At 33.2% G+C, this 21944-nt stretch overlaps 5 protein-coding genes across 7 annotated transcripts; 4 read left to right on the top strand and 1 right to left on the bottom strand.

Annotated features, from left to right (window-relative positions):
• The first annotated feature begins 496 nt into the window (after nucleotides 1-496).
• Nucleotides 497-2306, top strand: LOC122603609 (GDSL esterase/lipase At5g33370-like). Its single transcript, XM_043776361.1, has 5 exons — nucleotides 497-817; nucleotides 932-1059; nucleotides 1152-1394; nucleotides 1484-1736; nucleotides 1849-2306. The coding sequence occupies exons 1-5, from the start codon at nucleotides 571-573 to the stop codon at nucleotides 2085-2087; spliced, it is 1110 nt and encodes a 369-aa protein (XP_043632296.1). The 5' UTR covers nucleotides 497-570; the 3' UTR covers nucleotides 2088-2306.
• A 1394-nt stretch (nucleotides 2307-3700) lies between these two features.
• Nucleotides 3701-5657, top strand: LOC122604824 (GDSL esterase/lipase At5g33370-like; the record flags this gene model as incomplete). Its single annotated transcript, XM_043777688.1, has 5 exons — nucleotides 3701-4004; nucleotides 4090-4217; nucleotides 4510-4752; nucleotides 4836-5088; nucleotides 5251-5657. Coding segments are annotated over 5 exons (1164 nt in total), but the record flags the coding sequence as incomplete, so codon positions are not given.
• A 780-nt stretch (nucleotides 5658-6437) lies between these two features.
• LOC122602595 (steroid 5-alpha-reductase DET2-like) lies at nucleotides 6438-14944 on the top strand. Of its 2 annotated transcripts, XM_043775194.1 has the most exons (3): nucleotides 6438-7019; nucleotides 7642-8073; nucleotides 14704-14944. In XM_043775194.1, the coding sequence occupies exons 1-3, from the start codon at nucleotides 6675-6677 to the stop codon at nucleotides 14707-14709; spliced, it is 783 nt and encodes a 260-aa protein (XP_043631129.1). In that variant the 5' UTR covers nucleotides 6438-6674; the 3' UTR covers nucleotides 14710-14944. The 2 variants fall into 2 exon arrangements, with proteins under 2 accessions (XP_043631129.1, XP_043631128.1); XM_043775193.1 differs by lacking the exon at nucleotides 14704-14944 and having other exon boundaries at nucleotides 6439-7019; nucleotides 7642-8222.
• Nucleotides 9769-11666, top strand: LOC122602596 (very-long-chain enoyl-CoA reductase-like). Of its 2 annotated transcripts, none has more exons than XM_043775196.1 (2): nucleotides 9769-10182; nucleotides 10947-11666. In XM_043775196.1, the coding sequence occupies exons 1-2, from the start codon at nucleotides 9841-9843 to the stop codon at nucleotides 11418-11420; spliced, it is 816 nt and encodes a 271-aa protein (XP_043631131.1). In that variant the 5' UTR covers nucleotides 9769-9840; the 3' UTR covers nucleotides 11421-11666. The 2 variants fall into 2 exon arrangements, with proteins under 2 accessions (XP_043631131.1, XP_043631130.1); XM_043775195.1 differs by having other exon boundaries at nucleotides 9769-10083.
• Nucleotides 14945-16417: 1473 nt separating the features above from the next.
• LOC122604994 (very-long-chain enoyl-CoA reductase-like) lies at nucleotides 16418-17651 on the bottom strand. The gene is made up of 2 exons (XM_043777854.1): nucleotides 17266-17651; nucleotides 16418-17148 (listed from the first exon to the last, which is right to left on the bottom strand). Exons 1-2 carry the CDS (start codon nucleotides 17602-17604, stop codon nucleotides 16675-16677), a joined length of 813 nt encoding a protein of 270 aa, XP_043633789.1. The 5' UTR covers nucleotides 17605-17651; the 3' UTR covers nucleotides 16418-16674.
• Nucleotides 17652-21944: the final 4293 nt, after the last annotated feature.

The following is a 21944-nucleotide window of genomic DNA, read 5'->3' on the forward strand; positions in this document are numbered from 1 at the left end:
TATTTGAGCTTCACGGGTCACATGAACCCTTGGTTAAAGTGAGTTTTATGGATATATTAGTTTATTCGCGTTTTTTTAATAAAGATCATTCGAGCTCGAGTAATTAGACAATTTTATCGAGTTTGAGGCCTTGTAATGTTTGTTAAATAGAAATAATAAGAAAATATATACAAGTATCGAACTCTAGCCCAACCAATAACAAAATACTACCATGTAGCGTCTCTAATACTAATTAATTGGTTTGGTATTATTACAGGGTTAAAGCAACCATTATATATTCTTATAATTGTTGGTATTATATTGTTGTTACTGTAACAAGAATTAAGTCTTCCCGGCAACTGTCCACCAATTGAATAAATTTAAACCACCAATCTGAAGCACGCTTTATCATTGATGGTCCTTCGTCTTTACAACTGTGACATAGCTAAAAGTTACATGATGAATTAATTTATAATTTTAGTTTTGAACATCTTCTATATATACATCGATCACCTATTACCATATATATGTAAGTATCATCATCATCATAAAGAGTTTTGTAGTACTCAATTATTGCCAACAAAATTATTCATGGCTAGTTGTACAATTTATGGTGTTTTACTCAACATAATTATATTGGTTTCGGTATTGGGAACTTATTTTCCTAGGGCCAACGCTCGTGCCTTTTTTGTGTTTGGAGACTCGCTAGTCGATAGTGGAAACAACAATTACTTGGTTACATCTGCTCGGGCCGATTCACCTCCTTATGGCATTGACTATCCTACACATAGACCAACGGGCCGTTTCTCCAATGGCCTCAACTTGCCTGATATTATAAGTAGAGTTCCTGATATACATTTTTACGGGCATATAGTATAATCTATTTATATATATGTATATGTATGCATCTATTTTAGTTTGATATTGATCGACTTTATACGTGTGATGCTAGGTGAGCAAATGGGGGCAGAGCCCACAATACCTTACTTGAACCCACAACTTAGGGGACAACGGCTACTTGTTGGTGCTAATTTTGCTTCTGCAGGAATTGGAATACTTAATGACACTGGAGCTCAATTTGTATAAATACTTTTTAACATATATATACATACTCTTTTCTTTCATGAAGCTACAATTGCAACATTTTAAAACAAGATAACCAATGTTTTCAGGTGAATATTATTCGAATGCCCTTGCAATTTGAATACTTTAGGGAGTACCAACAACGAGTAAGCGCACTTATAGGAGAGAGCCAGACTAAAAAACTTGTAAAGAACGCGCTCGTTCTCATGACTCTTGGTGGCAATGACTTTGTCAATAATTACTACTTGGTTCCCTATTCGGCACGGTCTAGACAGTATTCCATCCAAAATTATGTCCCTTTCATCATATCAGAATACAAAAAGATTTTAATGGTATGCAAACATACAAAAAAAATTCGATTTTAAGTATATAACTTAAATTTCCTAAACCAAAACCTTAACACTTCATCATGTGAATGCAGAAACTATACAATATGGGAGCTCGTAGGGTTCTTGTAACAGGAACCGGCCCTTTGGGGTGTGCTCCAGCCGAACTGGCTCAGCACAGCCGGAACGGTGAATGTGCACCTGAACTTCAAAGGGCTGCAGAATTGTATAACCCACAACTAAGCCAAATGCTGAATGATCTCAATAGCAAAATAGGCAGTCATGTATTCATTGATGTAAACTCAAAGCAGATGCACTCGGACTTCATTAGTGATCCAGGAGCTTTTGGTACATAATCCTCTTTTCTTTTCAGGGCAATTTTTTTTTTCTTTGGTTCTATCATCTTGAAAACTTGATTGATGTGCAATTTAGCTCAAGATACCTCGGTGCATTTTTGCAGGGTTTGTGTCATCAAAGATAGCATGTTGTGGGCAAGGACCATATAATGGGCTCGGTCTATGCACTCGACTGTCAAACTTGTGTAATAACAGAGATTTGTATGCGTTTTGGGATGCATTCCATCCGTCAGAAAGAGCCACCAGGATGATCGTTGACCAAATGATGACTGGATCAACCGACTACATGTATCCCATGAATCTAAGCACCATTTTGGCCTTAGATGCTCAGAATGAGTTATGAGTGACCATTTATATATTTCAATAACAACATTTGTTATATATTGTTCATCTAGTACGTTTACAGTTTTCATTATTTTGTCTAGTAATTAAACTAAATTATATAAGTGCACATTAGCTTCTACTTTTTTATGTATAATTGTCTTTAATCATAAGATATAAAATCTAATGATTACATTTATGATTTATCCGCTTTTTATATAACAATAACGAGTTTTTAATCTGTTTATTGTACTTCATATCAGATACATCTTTTTGGCTACATTCGAATCAAACTACATAGCAACCTAATTAGGAAAATCAACCATACGGAAAGGCACATTTAGATTAATAGAGAACACCTCAAAACAAATAGAAAGTGATGATCTGTTTGAATTGATAAATTTCTAAGAAGCATTGAAAGCCAGGAACCATTTAGTGTTGTAAGTTCTCTTTCAGTCCTTTTGGTTGAGGCATGTGCCAGTTACTTTAGTACTAAAATGGTTTTCAAGGACTTTGTAATCACTCCATACAGATATTGGGATCACCAACATAGTATTGCTCATTGCTTTTGGGCATTACATGTGCCATGAATTGTTAGCTGACACTCGAAACAACTATAGTAGTAGTAATGATCCAAGGCCCGTGCCTAAATGACTGTGTCACTAACTACATAACCAAATTCACCTTCCAAATTAAATATCATAACTCTGTCCAACTTGCTTCACGCCTTAAAGTCACGCTTAATTTGGGTAACATGTGAAAATACATTCAAGTCTAATTAAACAGCTTTTTTTTTTTTTTTCTTCTTTTGCTACTTTTGGTTTGGTATCAATTCAGCTGTTCTTGTTGCTGTTTTAAAGTTCTGCTGATTATTCAGCAAGTTTGAGCAATTCTTTGTAGTGTTTCATTGATTTTTTTGTTATTGTTACACTGATGTTTTGTCGATTATTCCTACAGTTGTGTTGTTGCATTTTTGCTACAGTCTGCAACATTGATCAATGATTAAATTAATTTTTTCGCCTCCTCTAACTTAAACTCTTGGAGCCGTCACTGTATGTATGAATCTATCCAAATGCTAAACATTAAACAACTAAGACTCGGCAACCTCCTTGCGAATGTTACCAAATAACTGAATTCATCCGAATGCGCTCTAAACAGTAAATAACTATCTCCATAAACTCTAACCAATGACTCTAAAATGAAATATAACCCAGACATATCAAAATACATTTATACTTACTCATTTTTGTTGTACTGAATATACAGTAAATGGAATCTTACTTGATCTGATCACCACAATGAAAGTCATTTCAATAACAATGTCAGTTTTAGAATGTTGATGTAACTACTTTTTACACTCCTGAACTTCACCACTGGAAAACTAAAACTGAGGTGGAAACTTAAATTAACTTTAGTGAAATTATACACCATCATAAAGAGTAATATACTATAAATGAGTATATAATGACCTCTTGTCAATAAATCAACCGTCCAATTCAATAGTATTCAACTACTTTCATTTACCACCATTTGAGTACACTATTATTGGTCCTCATTTATCCCCACAATTTACTTTACCCTTAGACTTCCATAGCTCCATGCATTAACCTTTTTCATATAATGACAACTCTATAAAACCCTCCATCATTTCTTTCCTTCACAAACCAGCCATTTGTTTTCAGTATCTCTAAATTTAACTTACTCATGGCTGCCTCATTAATCTTTTTTACCATATTTTTAGCATTGGGAGAGTTTGCTCCTCAAGCCGAATCTGCACCTCGTGCATTTTTTGTGTTTGGAGACTCGTTGGTTGATAGTGGCAATAACAACTTCTTGGCTACTACTGCCCGAGCCGATGCACCACCTTATGGTATTGACCACCCAAGCCATCGAGCTACTGGACGTTTCTCAAATGGCTACAACATTCCTGACCTCATCAGTTGAGTTTGTTTATTTTATTTTATAAATACCCGTCTTTAACCATCACATTGACTTGAGTTTAACTGCTTAATTAATTACCACAGGTCAGCGCATAGGGTCTGAGCCTACATTGCCATACTTGAGTCCAGAACTCAATGGGCAAAAGCTTCTCATTGGTGCCAACTTTGCATCCGCGGGCATTGGGATTCTGAATGACACCGGGATCCAATTTGTACATTTTCTAATACTCCCGTTGTCCCATTTTAGATGTCCTAGTTTGACTTTTGAGTCTTTTTCTTTTAACTTTGACCATAAATATTTTTGTTTGTGTTATATAACAATTGATATAAAATATATGAATGGATTGAGTCTATAATATACTTTTCATTGATATAAAATTCATCAACTATTATATAGTACAAACACAAATATTTAAGGTCAAAGTCAAAACAAAAAGACTTTGAAATTCAACTTTTTCCATACATTCCTGTTAACCAACTAGTATCGTGTAATGTTTTCTGTAGGTGAACATAATTCGGGCTCCAATGCAACTCGAGTACTTTAAACAATACCAACAACGAGTTAGTGCACTTATCGGACCAGCAAAAACTAAGGAGCTTGTAAACAATGCGCTCGTTCTCATTACACTTGGAGGAAATGATTTTGTTAATAACTATTACTTAGTCCCATTATCTGCACGTTCCCGTCAATACAGTCTTCAAGATTACGTTCCTTTTATCATATCGGAGTACAAAAAGATTTTGTTGGTACGTGTTCAAATTTCTAATCATCCACAAATAAAGATGCAAATGTGGAATATTTGATTTGTTCACATTTTCATTGAATGCAGAGGCTCTATCACTTGGGAGCGCGCAGGGTACTTGTAACTGGTACGGGTCCATTAGGGTGTGTGCCTGCAGAACTGGCTCAACATAGTCAAAACGGCGAATGTGCAACTGAGCTTCAAAAGGCGGCATCTTTGTACAACCCACAATTAGACGATATGCTTATGGGTCTTAATAAAGAACTCGGTAAACATGTGTTTGTTGGTGTAAACACAAGGAAGATGCACAATGATTTCATGAGCAATCCAGGGGCATATGGTCAGTCACTCAACAAATAACTTATTAAAAACAATAAAAATAGTAACAAATATACAAAACAATGGAAAAAAAAAACTTTTGATATAACTAATACTAGCATGTTATCATGTTTTTATGGAAATAACAATTAACGTTTGTTGGATGATAATTTGTGTGTTGTAGGATTTGTTACTGCAAAAGTAGCATGTTGCGGACAAGGGCCATACAACGGGATTGGGCTATGTACCCCGATGTCAAACTTATGCCCAAACAGAGATATTTACGCGTTTTGGGATGCATTCCATCCATCAGAAAAGGCAGGTAGGCTTATCGTAGATCAGATTATGGTTGGAGCAAGCGAGTACATGAATCCCATGAATCTTAGTACCATTTTGGCCTTAGATTCAGATAATTTGTAGCTTTTAATTTGTGTGTGTGTGTGTTAAGGATTGAGTATCCTAATTAATGTTTGAATTTTTTGGAGTGGACGTCTCATGATCTGAGATGAGGATGTGTGGCGTTTTGATTATATTTCAGATGTAATAAATTATGATTTCAAGATTAATGGCTATAGTTGATATTTATATCGATATTTCACTTTCTATCGATTTGTACTTGTGTTTATAAGTAATAAAGTTGCCAGAAAAACAGCATAGGTGCCTTGGCCCTTGTGGACCATATATGCACCACCACCCAAACAAGTGAAATTAAAGTGACATATTGAGACAAATTAATGACAATGAAGACATAGAAACAAATATACAATGATATACAGTATATGTTTATATGACAACACAATCCAGAATAATACTGATGCCCCCCAATTAAGACTAGGGACTGTGTTTGAGCGAGCAACCCAACCAAATATCATGCAGACCAATATTAACCTTTCATTCAACACCATGAGACTGCTATGATCCAACTTTTATGGCTCTTAAAGAACTACAAAATTAAGTTTCAAATTAATTTCGTGTCACCGAACTATATATATAACCATTTTAATTTGGATACATGATACAATAAAAATATATAACCATCCAATAGTAATTTTTTGTTTTTAAGTGTCTTTTGATAAATTAACATCCGATAGGCCCTCCCAATAAGGGAAACGGACGTCCTTTATAAAAATTTCTCTGATTAAGTGGCTATGGTATAGGCAGTTGGTTACTTCCTTTTTGCAGTAATCCACGTACACTAGTTTTTTTTTTAGTTCACATTTTGCTTTTGGGCATGGAGTTTAATTTGGTTCACTTCATTCTTCACCACACACTCATGTTGGGACGTACCTTGATAATGATATTGTCTTTTATTTCTATCTTTTATCATAACTTTCCTTTAGTCCGTCCATTTAAAACCTGTCCATCCATTTCATGTGCTAGCTATTCGTTGTGGACTCAAATCCATTAGACCTAGCTCGGCACACACGTGCACTAAGTTGATCCGTTCATTTCATACACACCCGTTTAAACTCAAACCTCAAATTAAATCTGCTACAAACACGAACACACATATATATTTTGTGCGTCTACAAATTAATTACTCGGCAATTAAACAAAAGAGTGATATCAAAGAGATCGAGTTTTAGTTTTTGGAAACAAAAAGGATAGATGGCGATTTCATTCTTGCCAACAATCATTTTTCCACCACCATCTTCGTTGTTTGTTACAACAATGTCGATATTAACCTGTGTGTCGCTAGCAAATGCAGGCTACATGGAAGCCAAAGGCAAACACATGAAGTATTCTAAGTTCTTTAATGTTATGGCGTCGAAGCAACCATCATCTAATAATAAGCAGGAAATTAAGTTGTCTAGTAGAAACGGGATGCTATTACTCTATACACCAGCATTCCTCGTGGGTCTTGTTGCCTTTGCGTTTTTCAACAATCAAGATCTTAGATTCGTGATGCTTATTTCCACTCTCACTGTTCATTTCTTCAAGAGGATTCTTGAGGTATAATGTCTTTCTCACTTTCTTTAGTTATAGTGAAGTTGCATATATGATCGACATAACGATAATTTGAACCATTGTTCGTTTTTTTTTTTTTAATAATAGAACTGCTACTTCGTCAAAATGATAACATGGAACCATTTGATATATGCTACTTTAATTGCTAACTTTGTGTATCTACTACCAATTCCCTATGAAATAGGTGCTAATTAAGGACAATGAGTAAGAATAGATACACATAGACTTAAAAGTGATATATATGCATGAGTTTTAGCTAAAATAAAACAAGTATTAAAGTAAGACAAATAAAACAATAGTTTTTCTTCACTGAAAATCACCAGATATCATGAAAATCAGCGTGCATCAATTACCTCGTGAATCTTCATGCATCAACTTAACCATGATCTAAGGGTCAAGATCTTGTTTTAATTGTTTTATTTTAATACTTGTTTTACAGTTCGCAACTCGTATATGCATATTAATTATTGCTAGTATTATTTTGAAAAGTAAAGATTGGACATTAGACATGTTTTTATAAAAAAAAACTAAGTGACATACACATACTAAGATGTTAAATGTATTATGAACAGATAATTATATCTTCTTTGGTTTTGTTTGTTTGTAGGTCCTATTAGTTCACAAGTATAGTGGCTTCATGGCACTTGAAACCGCAATACCTATCAGTCTAAGCTATACCCTCTCTACCGCGACCTTGATTTATGCCCAATACTTATCTCAAGCATTTCCCGAGCCTACATTAGATCTCAAAAACGTTGGAACTGTGTTGTTTTTTGTCGGAATAATGGGAAACAGTTACCATCACTTGATTCTTTCTAATTTAAGAAAGGAAGGTGATAAAGAGTACAAAATTCCAAGAGGAGGATTATTTGATTTGGTCATATGCCCACACTATCTCTTCGAGATTGTTGAATTCATGGGAGTCTCTTGCATTTCTCAAGCAACCTTTTCGATTTCTTTCACTCTTGGTACGATATTCTACTTGACGGGAAGGAGTTACGCCACAAGAGAATGGTACAGTGCCAAGTTCGGGGAGAAGTTTCCCAATGATGTCAAGGCTTTAATTCCATACATATTTTAAATAATGTACGTCTCTAGCAGCGAATTTAAACAAGCTAGCTATATATATATATATAGTTATTCTTATTGTTGAATTCAATCAGAACGTACGGTATTAGTTTTTCATTATGTGAAGAATTGTGAAACACTTAAAGACCGAAGTAGTAAGCCCAACGACAATCATTCTTATCTCCACGCGATTATGAGTCTCATCAGTATATGCCCCCAATTAGAAAAAGGGAGTCGATTCGAATGCAACACGTCCTCTTTGCGTTTTTGAGATTCCCAACACCCCCTTACGATTTTGTGGGTATATAAAAAAAACACTCAAAATAATATTAGAAATTATTTTCAATAAAAACTCCGTTATATATTAAGTATCCTAGTTTGAGGTTTTGAGTCTTTTTCTTTTAACTTTGACCGTAATTTTTTTGTTTGTGTTATATAACACTTGATATAACATATATGAATTGATTGAGCTTTAAATGCATGTACTTTTTATTGATATATCTTTCATCAACTAATATATAACATAAACAAAGATATTTACAGTCAAAGTCGAATAAAAAAATCGACCAGTCAAAATAGGACAATTAAGATGAGACGGAAGAAGTAATTGAAAAAAGGACATAGGTGCGTGCAACTTGCAAGACGATCTAAATTTGGACCTTATTTAAAGCCCAATAGTTTGGCCCATCAATGCAGAGTTTTTATTTAACTTTAATTTGGTACACTGAGGGCCTGTTCATCCCTAATTACAAGATCTATACCTGGAAAATATTGTCTATCCCTAATTACTATGAATTAATCAGATAGCTTTATGTACATTACAATCTAATAATAAGGGTTACCATGTGTGTACACTCTAAAACGTAAATATTAAAGGTCAACCGTAACATATAAATTTTTGATAAAACATTTTCAAACTCTCCAATATTGTTATTTTATATTCAATCGAGGCCTTGAGGGTTGTTTCAATTTAATATTAAAGTCGAAGGACTTAATTATAATGCCAGTTCAATCATCCGATTCATTGTCCTATAACGCTGGACTTGATGTAATATGCGTTAGAGCACCAACATTATGGCCAGATTTATCCCTTAACGGTAAGGCATCAGCTATATATTCAGCTTTACGGCATTACGGCATTACCTATATATGGTCAAAGTGGGGAAGCTAATGTGTACGTACAATTAATAAACTTGAAAGGGCAAATTTGAATGTGCTCTTTTCACAGAACTGTTCTAACTATTATTTTCCCTAAAAATAGTTGGTCGATCAGAAGTTTTTTTTTTTTTTAAAAAGGTTAAGTTTGGTCTTATGTTTAGTGTTATGTAGGCTGACGTGACAATATAAGACAGACATATTTTTGATAAAAGTAAGTTTTGGGTTCGATGTATGGGTCTTGGAAGGTGACATATACATTGTTCTAGCTACTAGCTTAATTTGTAGGACTTACTTGGCTAACAATAATAACTTAATTTTACATGGTGTTCCAGCAATTCAAAGTAACTTTCTACCTATAAGGCTAACTAGAACATTAAGTTTTTCTATAAGAGTTAGGCAAACCTACCAAACATAGTCATACGTACAGTGATTAATTAATATACGGCATTACATACTCGACCACATATATGCCGCTCGATCATGACTTCAATGTATACGCATTTTTTTTTTTTATCAAAACACAACAATATATATAATTGAAATCATAGTAAAAACTACTCCCCAAAAAACATAGATTTAAATGGTGATTTCCTACTTCTTACGAGTAGTATTTCCACCACCACCCTCCTTGTTAGTCAATGCAGTTTCCATTGTAACCTTGTTGTGTCTTATTGCCGGTGGATACATGGAAATTGGGGGGAAAAGCAAGCAGTATGCCAAGTTTTTCGATCCAAATACTAATAAAATTTCCAAGGTAGAAGAAAATCGTAAGCTGTTGCGTAGTAGACATGGAATGCTCATATTCTATACACCTTCGTTCATCGTAGGTCTTGTTGCTTTTGCCATTTTTCCATATCAAAATCTTCGATTCTTGATACTTTTATATGTCCTTAACATTCATTTCTTTAAAAGGATCCTTGAGGTATGATGATACGTCGATTAACATATATTGTTTTAGAGTATGCAATCTAATATCATTATATAAATAAAGAGAGTTGTGTGAATCCCATGCCACCTAACATGGGGGAGTGTGAGGAAGGTTATGATATTTGGGTGGCGATTCCCTGCTGGTAACCGTATTATGTATACGGTTTTACGCCATCCAATCCTATGAGGGTAGTGATTATGTTAACAATGATTTGAGGGACGATAGTCCAATTGTTTTCTCTGTTGTTTGAATGGAGTAAGCTTGCTCTCTTGTTTGAATGAATTCTTTCATCCTCGTCTGTCACTATTTATAGTGAATATCCAGAATCTTTTGGATAGATTTTATTCCTTTGGAAAGATTTTATTACGATTTTATTCCTTTTGGATAGATATTATTCCTTTAGAAAGATTTTATTCCTTTTAGATATATTTTATTTCTTTAGAAAGATTTTATTATGATTTTATTCCTTTTTGATAGATATTATTCCTTTAGAAAGATTTTATTCTTTTTGGATAGATTTTATTCCTTTTGGATAGATATTATTCCTTTAGAAAGATTTTATTCCTTTTGGATAGATATTATTCTTTTTGGATATATATTATTATTTTTGATATCGTATTATACTATTTTATCGTATGTATACTATTAAAGTACATTTCTTATTTATGTACGTAGCTTCTAGCTACATGTTCTATCTAATATTTCACAACTAGCTAATTTTGATACTCCGTATTTATAAATGTACTTTCGATTTGCAGGTTGTATTTATTCACAAATTTAGTGGTTTCATGATGCGCAATGTTGCAATAACAATTGGTTTAAGCTACACTGTGTCCACCGCCACAATGATCTACGCCCAATATCTATCTCGGGAATCTCCTGAGCCTTGTGTTGATCTCAAATATGTTGGTGAGGGTATGTTCTTAATTGGAATAATTGGGAACTTTTACCATCATTATATTCTTTCTAAACTAAGAAAGAATGGAAACAAAGAGTATAAAATCCCGACAGGAGCATTATTTGATTTGGTAATCTGTCCACACTATTTCTTTGAGATTGTGGAGTTCATAGGAGTTTCTTGCATTTCCCAGACCATGTTTTCGTTTTGTTTTACTCTCGGCACAATATTTCTCTTGATCGGGCGAAGCCATGCTACACGAAAATGGTACATTTTAAAGTTTGGAGAAACGTTTCGCAAGGACATCAAGGCAATAGTTCCGTACTTCTTCTAGATGCGTGCATAACATGTAGGGCTGTCAATGGGTTCGAGTTCGGGTTGACATGTTGATGGGTTGAAAAACTTTGACCCTAACCCAACCCACTAAAAGTTTTAGGTCAGAAATTTCAACCCTGGCCTACAACCCGCCAACCCATGACCCAACCCATATGACCTGATAAGCAAATATATATATATATATATATATAATGGAATAAATCAATCAATATAAAGCTCTCTATCATTGATGTGTACTTACCGTCTCACCCAACATCAGTTAACATCTCATAAAATTTTAAATCCTCCTATTATTTTAGAAGCGAAGTTGCAACATATTAGATATATAGAAAATTAGAATGAGGTATATAGATAAGTAGATTATGGAGTATAAGATATTATATATAAATCAATTATTTTTAAGATACCGGGTTGGCAGGTCGACCTGACAACCCAACCCTGAACCAACCTGAAAAAATTCAGGTTGACGGGTTGGTGGGTCGAAAATCTCCAACCGTAACCTGACTTTTTTCGGATAGGCTTTCGGGTTGGGTCAAGATTTACAGCCTTAATAACATGTGTGGATGCAATGAAATGCTCCTCTTGTGTAACCCAACAATAATGTTAGTGGGGGATTAGCTACTAAACATGTCGTTTTCTTTTGTTATTACTAACAACAAGTTATTTTAATATATATAAAAAAGTAACTGATCTAACTTTCAATATATATAATATATAGATCAATCACAATTTTCAATTTCATCATCAATTTACATTTTTAAACTTTTTTTAAAATAATAGTTTTATTAATATAAAATACATAACATATAAAACACATGTTTATTCTATCCAACTAATTAAATAATAAAATATATCTTTTTAATAAATAAAAAACCAACATTATATTGCTTACAATTAGTCTTCATCCAGTTATACAAATTTAATTATCAAATTATCAATGATTATATTTTTAATAAATATATAATATATATCATATAAGAACTATATAATCCAAAACTTTCATAAAAAACAAATAATACAACAAAATCTGCAAGAAGTTACTTTAATTATATTATTAACAAAACTGTTATGTACTACAGCAAGCCTTGACACAATATTGATAGATGAACAAGTTAAACGTTTTTGTCAATGTTCCAGTATTACATTTTTTTACTTTGATTGGATCACATACATTTGATATATATTTAATATTTCATAAACACTCGTGTATTTGACAAGAGGCTAAATCTAGTTAGATAGTATTTAGCATTCGAGACACCAAAGTAACATCCAATTAGACAATAAGGGAAGCTCAAACCACGTATGCTTGTTCTAAAAAAGTAATGGTATATATATAGATCCCAAATATGAATAAAAACTTCAAACTTAATATATTATGTATTTGACATACTCTTATAATAAAAAGTTAAGTTAGTAACCTAAAAAATTGCACAAACTCCTAAAAAACTTCTTAAATCATTTTTTACTATTGATAACTTTTTACATAATTATCATAGTTTAATTATTTAGATATAATTCTAGATTTTACAGTTATGTGAAAACATAAATTTTGATCCGTTATATAATTATGTGAAGACATAAATTTTATGACCACATGTACATGAATAGTGTTATGAATATATGTATGTAAATATTTAATGAGCATATGTAAGCAATTATATGAATATGTATAAATAAATATATACAAATAATAAATAATTTTTTAAAATCCTAATATAACATTTCCCTTGCCATATATACTCAGATATATAATTTTTTGTTTTCCATGTACAACATTTGTATTTTTGTTACATATAATAGGATATTCTTAGAAGATTGTTAAGGCAACAAGACTTACCGATTTATTTCGTTTTTCAAATATCCTTTCTCAAAGAAGATAACATACATGTTGGGCCCAGCAACCAGCCCACTTGAGATTTCAAGATCCAATGGAAGCCTTTGACTAATGATTCAATTTATTTCTCTGAAGCCAATAGAGGTGTGTGCCCGCCCCACCAAGTCATAACTCTCGTTACAAATATCTTTAACATGTATGGACCTGTTCTCATTTATGTGGGATGGTCTGTTATAAATAACGACAGCATTATTGCCACTTTCAATCTTTGATGTATCTAAGTTTATTTAATAGTCGAGGCGTAAAGCCCAGAAGCAATCGCTAATTGTCAATACACTTTAAAAGATGGAAAATGACTTTTTGCAAGCCAGCGGAGTTTTGACGTTACTAAGCTATCCTCTACGGATAGACTTGCATTAATGTCGTTTATTTAATTTGTTCGATATGCACGTATCATCACCATAACATACCAAAATACATCATCCACTAAGTGATCGATTAAAATAAACTCTTTTTTTCCTAACAGATTATCGGGGTGTTCATATTGCGGTCTAAACCGAGAAAACTGGAAAACCAACCCGAAGTTGGACCGAAACCGAAGCTTACGGTCCAGTCCTCGGTCCTATAAAATCATCTAATTCAGTTCTCAGTCCGGTCCATGTATAAACCGAGAAATTGCATGTGTTCAAATGGTATTCTAAATTCCTTTTGATTCACTCTTTTAGAATAACCGAAATCTTTTATCATATTTTATCTTAGATTCCTAGTATCCTAAATTCGTAGACACGAATGCATATTGTAATGCTTTGCCACATACACGCTTTAATATGAGTACGCATTACTTTGATTACATCTCTAATACAATTGATTTACTCATATATGACATGTAACATATTCATCACTCATTTTATTTTGGATCATGAATACCTCTTTAATGGAATTGATTTTGCTTTAAAATAAGGAATGTGATCAATTTTCGTTGGATGTTAAAAGCTAAATCTTGCGTAGACTTTTAGTAAAAAATGTTCGTAAACAATTTAATGTTTTGAAGTTTGCACATATATTTTCTCGGTCCCGGTCCAACACTTCAAACCCGAAAACCGACCACGAACCGAACATGAACCAAACCGAGTTAGTTGGTCCGGTTCTCGGTCCTATATTTTCTTATAATCGGTTTTCGGTCCGGTCCTGAGTTGGTCCGGTTCGGTCCGGTTCTTGGATCATGAACACCCCTTGCATGAATTATAACTTGAAATTGAAAGTCTTCTAGTTTAACAAGCAATAATAATAATAAAAAAAAAGTTAACTGTGTGATGATTCCTATGTATCGTTTTGGTACTATACTCATGGCGCACACCGCGTAGAATGCACGTCTGACGACTCACCGGCCAATCTCATACATGGATCACAAGATATAGTTTATCCGTTTTATTTTGACAATTTGAACTTGTGACTAAAAATGGTGGTCATGATGATTTATATCGAACAAAAGTACATTAAAGTGCAAGTCAGTCATATTATATATATAGTACGTCCACATAGGAGTATGGAGATAAGATCAGAGCTCCATGGTGATTGGTAATTAAAGTCTTTTGATCAAACACCGATCGAGTCCTTGAAATATATATATAATTAAGTATGTTGAGTGTTGACTACTAAATTATGAAGTCTTTTATCTGTCTTTCAAAGTTTATTGACACGGGGCTGCCTTTGGACTTTGGCGTTGAGACTCATTAATTCCTATATGATATGATATGGCGGGAGTCGCGGGACACCTACAGAATTTATCTACAAATTGTATCATTGGGTCGTGTACTTCCAGATTCTGAGTGGGCCGGATATTTCGTAGTGGGCCCAATATTTAGTCCAAGGGGTCAACTTCCGACATCAACTTAGGGATGGGGACAAATTAGCTTTAACCATTAGCTTAATTATTGGAGGTTTTTGTCCCATTATTCAATACTTACTTGTTATCGATATATTTTGGTACTAAATTTAGAGTAATATAAAATTTATACTAGTAGATTTGTCGTTATAAAAAAAAGTGAGACTGAGTACATTATACTCGTAGCTAATTAGATAGTTTATATTGAAACCGGTCCGCTAGAGCTGGTGTTTTCTTCACAATGAAAAAGACCAAGGTAAGGTAATTGCAAATTATAGTCGGTCACTTGTTTAATGTCGGTAACAAAAATTACGTACATTTGTAGTGATGATTGAAACTCTTAGTTTGCTCACAAACATTTTAACCAAGACTAAATTCAAGTTAAACAAAGGAGATCAAACCCATGTGTGTATATATATATAAATATAAATATAAATAGAAAAGTGAGTATATGGGGCTGTTAACTTGGGTGAAAAACTCTACACATGCCAATATTTTAATATTTTGAATAAATATTTGATCCCCATGATTTTTATGGTTTAAAAAAAAGTATGTAAGAGATTTTTTCACCCAACTTAAGTGGCTAACAGCCTCATATTCCCTTCCCCTGTATATATATATATGTTTGACTTTATAATTCAATAGTGTGTTTGACGTGACGTATGGGGCAGGTTCGGGGTGGGTAGTGTTAAACCCGAACCCAATAAGAAAAGTGATACCCGAACCCGACCCGATACCCATTGGGGATCTTATCGGGGCACCCTATTGGGTCAGAAGGTTCAAAACTGACCCAAAACCGATACCCGTTATTGAACCCGAAACCCGACCTATTTATTGTTACTAACATGTTCCGTATGTGTTTCAGCAACTTAACTAAAAAACATTCACCATGTAATTAGTGATTCCTTATTCAAGAACCATGGCTATAGTACATGAGTGTAGTGGCTAAATGCATTTGACAGTCGGCAGTGATTAATGTTAATAACTTCTTTGAAGTTTTTAAAAACTATATGATATATAATATTTCGGGCCGGGTCGGGATAGGCATGCCCCAATCCCTTTCCAAATTGAGTATCGGGTTTTCTTATCGGTTTTAGATTTTGGGTTTCCCCGTCGGGTTTGGGCTTAATTGCCATGCCTACTTACTCCATTAATATGGATGCGAAATATATACCCATTTAACGATACATAAATTAAAAGTTTATCAAAAACATTAATGTAAAATGTGTCGATTTTTACAATGTAATAATTCATAAAATTAGAAGAAACGTTAACATATTACAATAAATTACTTGATATTAAGAAGACCAAAAGGCAGCTTACTTGATATTAACATCATATAATAGGAGCCATTTCAAAATAATAACAAAAAGTAATAAAAACTTCATGCATGTCGTCGTCGATCGCCATATATTTAGAGATCACGTACAGCTTAATTCTATGCGATATTTATACTTATAATAGATACGAGTAATAGATAGTGGTTAATATAATATTAATCAATAATAATCACGCCTGCATAAATGCGACTAATTAAAATAAGTGCGGAATTATGGCCTTGACATCCTTGGGAAACTTTTCGCCAAACTTTGAAACATACCATTTTCGGGTTGCATGGCTCCGACCCATCAAGAGGAATATGGTACCCAGAGTGTAACAAAACATACTCATCGTTTGAGCAATGCACAAAACTCCTATGAACCCGACGATCTCAAACAAATAGTGCGGACATATAACCAAATCAAACAACCCGCCTTTTGGGATCTTATACGCTTTGTCACCATTCTTTCTTAGATTAGAAAGAATATAATGATGGTAAAAATTTCCAACGATTCCAACCAAGAACATGGCAAGTCCAATGTATTTGAGATCCATACAAGGCTCGGGAAATTCCATTGATAGATATTGAGCATAAATCACTGTAGAAATCGACACCGCATAGCTTAAACCAATCGTTGTTGCAGCGTCAAGCATCATTGAACCGCTAAATTTGTGAACAAACATAACCTGCGTACACAAACCAAACGTGTACATTTATTTAATTTATGATCGATATATCGATACATGCATTATATAAATGAAACTAGCTAACTAGGAAAAGAAAAAATGTGTACATGCATATACCTCAACGATCCTTTTGAAGAAATGAATGGTGATAGCGTATAAAACCATAAGAAATCGAAGATTTTGATGTGGAAATATGGCGAGGGAAGCAATAGCGACAACGTAGGATGGTGTATAGAAAAGGAGCATCCCATTTTTACTTTTCAGATGAAAGTTTTTATCATCTTTTGGGTTTTTTGAAGCATTGGAATCACAAAACTTTGCATACTGCTTGTTTTTGCCACTCATCTCCATATATCCGGCAGCAGTAAGAGACAACAAGTTTATAATCGACATTATTGTCACCAACAAAGAAGATGCTGTGGGAAATAAGAACATGGAGCTGGAAGTGATCACCATTTTTCTTTTTCTTTGTTTTATGATTTTCTTTTTTGATATGAATTTTATGGTTCGATCAAGTGTTATATATAGTAATGGAGGGAAAGCATATGGTAGGGTTCTTGAGAAGTTTTCTAATTAACCATTTTCTTCTTATTAAAATCGTCAACCTTACCATGCATTATTGGAAATTAATAACAATTGAACGTATCATGATTGTTGGGTTATAATTAATCGGGTTTGTCATTGGGTTCGTTATGGGTCTCAGGTCCAATATATGGGTCAACGGATACGAAACGAGTTTTAGAACCTAGGGGGTTTTACATGGTTGTAACATAGATTCATAGACTTGAGTTAGATTGAATTTTTTTTTAAACAAGCATATGAAAAAATTACGTTTGGACATATATATATAAATTATATATTATTCAAGATTTTGTACGTAAGCTTATTATAATGTAAGCATTTTGAAACCAAATATCAATAGATGGATTGAAATTTGAAAACGTAAGACTTTAAGGTTTGGTGTTTAAATCTTAAGGTGAGCAAAATGTTCTCAAAGATGAACTCTTAAAAATGAGTTTCTTTTAAGTTTAAAGTTACGTATACGAAATAACATGCTGTTGGGATTAAATTTGCCGTTCAAAAAAAGCATTTTGAAGCATTTAAAGTGAATTACTTATACATAGACACACGTGATTTTTATGCCTAGATCTGTCATTGCTTGGAGCTAGTTCAGTACGGGTTAATCTAGTTAAATGGGTCATCAAGTCATAATAAGTGGCCTGGCTGAATTTTTGTTGAACAACAATGTTAATTGTTAATAGTGGTTATTTATCTTCAATTAAGTTAGTAATTATACGTTAAAGTTGAGATTTGAACCCAAAGTCTCCAAAGAAGCAGAGTCTCTCGTTTCTCTTTGAACCACTAGACTGAAAAATAGTAAAAATGCATTGGCGAGGTCTCGATTGAATACGGGACGTAGTAATTGACCGAGTACTAATGTGTGTAACTTATCAAAGTGGATGCTCGATTAATCTTTTTTATATATAAAGCTAGAATCCAATCCTAAAATTTAGCTAAAATAAAGCTTAGTTGGCACAAGCCTTAATCCTTTAATTCATTTATTTGATTAAAACTAATCTATTTATGACGTATGCAATCCTTACTAATATTTATTAATATTAGGTTATACAATTAAATAATCAAAAGAAATAGACTGAAGTGTTGAACTTTTCATCTCTCTATTATTATTTTCTTATATAAATTTCATTCCTTTACATCCCCGGTAAAATTGATCTCTTTTCCATTGAATATAGGGATTAGAATATTAGAATGTAAACAACTTTACACGAATTGTTATAGTATGTATTGAACTTCAATACTATGCATTGTAAGTAATAAACTTTCAAATTTTGTGTATTGTATATATTTGAGTATATGTATCAATCATATAATTTGCCACTTGTAAATTTTTGATTGGCCGAATACATACAATGCACAGAATTTGAAAGTTCATTACATACGATGTACAAGATTGAAATTCGATACACACTATGATAATTCATGTAAAGTTGTTTACATTATAAGGTACTAATATCTTGAATATACATATTAATGTTCAATTTTCAGATAATCTATTATCTTATTTGGTATCTATGTGACTGGTGAAGTAATATCTCGACCATGCATCTAAGTTTTTATCTTATCTATATACAATAATTTTATATAATATATTATTATTATTATAATATATATAAACCAATTTATCTTTTGGTATTACTGTATATCGCGTTGACAGTCATCATGCCAGTCTAATTCAGATCATTGACAAAACACAAAACCAACGGTATGTTGGTACATGATTATTTACGAACGGGAAATGATTAATCTGCCTAATTAAATTTTTTAAAAATTCTCCGAAATATAAGATTATGATATATGGCAAAATCAATAGTTGTAATTAAAAAGAAGAATCAGTAAGGTACACATATCATGATTTGAAGGTTTTTAAAGGATTTTGTAGGAAGATGTTTAGGAAGATTAATCATTTTCCTTTACAAAAATGTATATTATTTGTATTTTTTATTCTTTAGAATAAGTAAATAGTAAGAAAAAGATGACTAATTTCATATTTATCAAATTTGCATACAAAGTTTCCTCCTGCTTTTGAGAGGACTTTCTATTTGTCTTCCTTATATATTGCAACAAACTTTTAGGGTATGTTATTATAGATGTATAGGCAGTGTTGACGTGTTTTACACGTTTAGTATTTACATCACAACTCATATAACTATAAGCAATTATCATAATATTACCCGGGTAGTCACCACCCGGGTCCTTAAGCTAGTGCGAAAGTATATTGAAAACGTGCAAGGTGGTTTGACCGAGTTATGTTGTGCGTAACTTATGAGATTTGACAGTGGACTACTAAAAAATAGGAGCTCATGGGTTAGAAATAGGAGCTGATGGTTTATATATAGGCTTAATTTTATCTTCTTCGTAACTTATCAAAGGGTTAAAAAATTTGAACCGGTCCTTTCATATCAATGCTGCATACCGATTCATGCCAAAAGCAAGAGGATGTTTTTATCTTTTTTACTTTTTTGATTTTTTTTAATAAAGGTTATGAATAATACATAATATAATTAAACTTAAAATTAGAAATAGTTTTCAATCATCATCCTCGTGTATATAGTAACATCAGTAGCCTCAAGATTATTTAGCAAAATCCTTGATGGGTGAGCAAAGTAATCCGTTGTTTACTCCGTATTTATTATTATGCATTATTATTATTATGAGATTTTCTCTAGTGTCATCATCACACAAATTGTTGTGGGTCAGGCGGCTAAACTAATTAGTTTGAATTTCAATCGTCAATTTGTAGCGTGGATATAATAATACATCATATCAATAAATGCATCATGAAATACTAAATACGTGCCCTTTTGACCAAGCAACATAAAATATATTGCCGTTTCCTTTTAACAAAATTTGGAGCATGTTCACCAACAGTTAACAAAGTTGATTGATTTATAGGGATGCAATTCAGTCAAGTCAAACCAAAAGATGGTGGCAATTCGATTTTCCTAAGAACACATAAAAAATAAAAAAATCAAATCAAATACAACATTACCGAAATATAATGACCAAAGCAGAAAACTTACGCAAACCATCAAATTTCAACGTATATGAACTTCAAAGTTTATAAAAGTGGTAATTTTTGTTCGTTATACAAATTAGAGAGCTTTTGTTCATTCACCCACAATCGATCAACAACGATAACCCATTAAATTTCAATGTAAGCCGAACTCGGTTCAACAAATATGCAAGGAATCAATGCAGGATTAGATTTAAGCATTGATAATAATCTTAAACTGTTTGATAAAATGCTTCAGATGCAGCCTGTGCCTTCATTGTCTTACTTCACACAACTAGTTGTAGCCATTCTGAGAATGAAACAATACGAGGCAGCGATAATAGTGATTAAAAATTTGAATCTTTGAAAATTCTTGATCTTTGATGTTCATATATTTTTGATCAACTGTTACTGTGATTTGAATAGGATCGATTTGGGTTTTTCTGTTTTTGGTCGAATCTTGAAACTTGGTTGTGAACTTTGAAGTTGTGTTGTTTACTACTTTGATTAAGGGTTTGATTGGTGCCTTGGAAGGAACCAGACGGGATTGGCAGTGGAGTTATTTAAGAAGATGGTGAGTATAGAGATTCAAGTCATTCAACCAAATTCGTTTACATGTGGGACGATAATTAACGGGTTATGCAGAACGGAGAATACTAATGATGCAAGGATGGAAAGATTACAGAAGCTGTTTGTTTGAGCAGTTGTTTGGTGGAGTCTTGAAACCTAATGTGGTGATCAACAACTCAATGATATGCGGTGTGTGTAATGCTAACAGGATGAAAGAGGGCATGGAGTTGTTTGAAAAGATGGTTGGGCCGGATGTAAAACATACATTATCTTGGTAGCTAGATGCACTTTGTAAAGATCGGGGGTTCGATAAAGCTGCCAAAATGGTTGATTTGATGAGTAAGAGATGAAGGCTGATGTAGTCACTTATGGCACATTGGTTGATGGGTACTGTTTGCAAGGTACACTGCGTGAGGCAGAGAAGATAGTTGAGTTTAAGAGCAGCAATGGGTGTAAACCAAACGTGCATAATATAACATTATGATCAACGGATATTGCAAAAAACGGAGGGTAGATGACACTCTGAAGTCTGAAGGTGTTTACTAAACTTTCTCAGCTAGACATGGTTGCTATTACAGTTATATTACATACACTACCTTGATCCATGGGGTTCTGTCTTAAGTGTCAGCCTTCTGTTGCACTGGACCTCTTG

Source organism: Erigeron canadensis, chromosome 6 (assembly GCF_010389155.1).
Source record: "Erigeron canadensis isolate Cc75 chromosome 6, C_canadensis_v1, whole genome shotgun sequence".
Taxonomy (NCBI): domain Eukaryota; kingdom Viridiplantae; phylum Streptophyta; class Magnoliopsida; order Asterales; family Asteraceae; genus Erigeron; species Erigeron canadensis.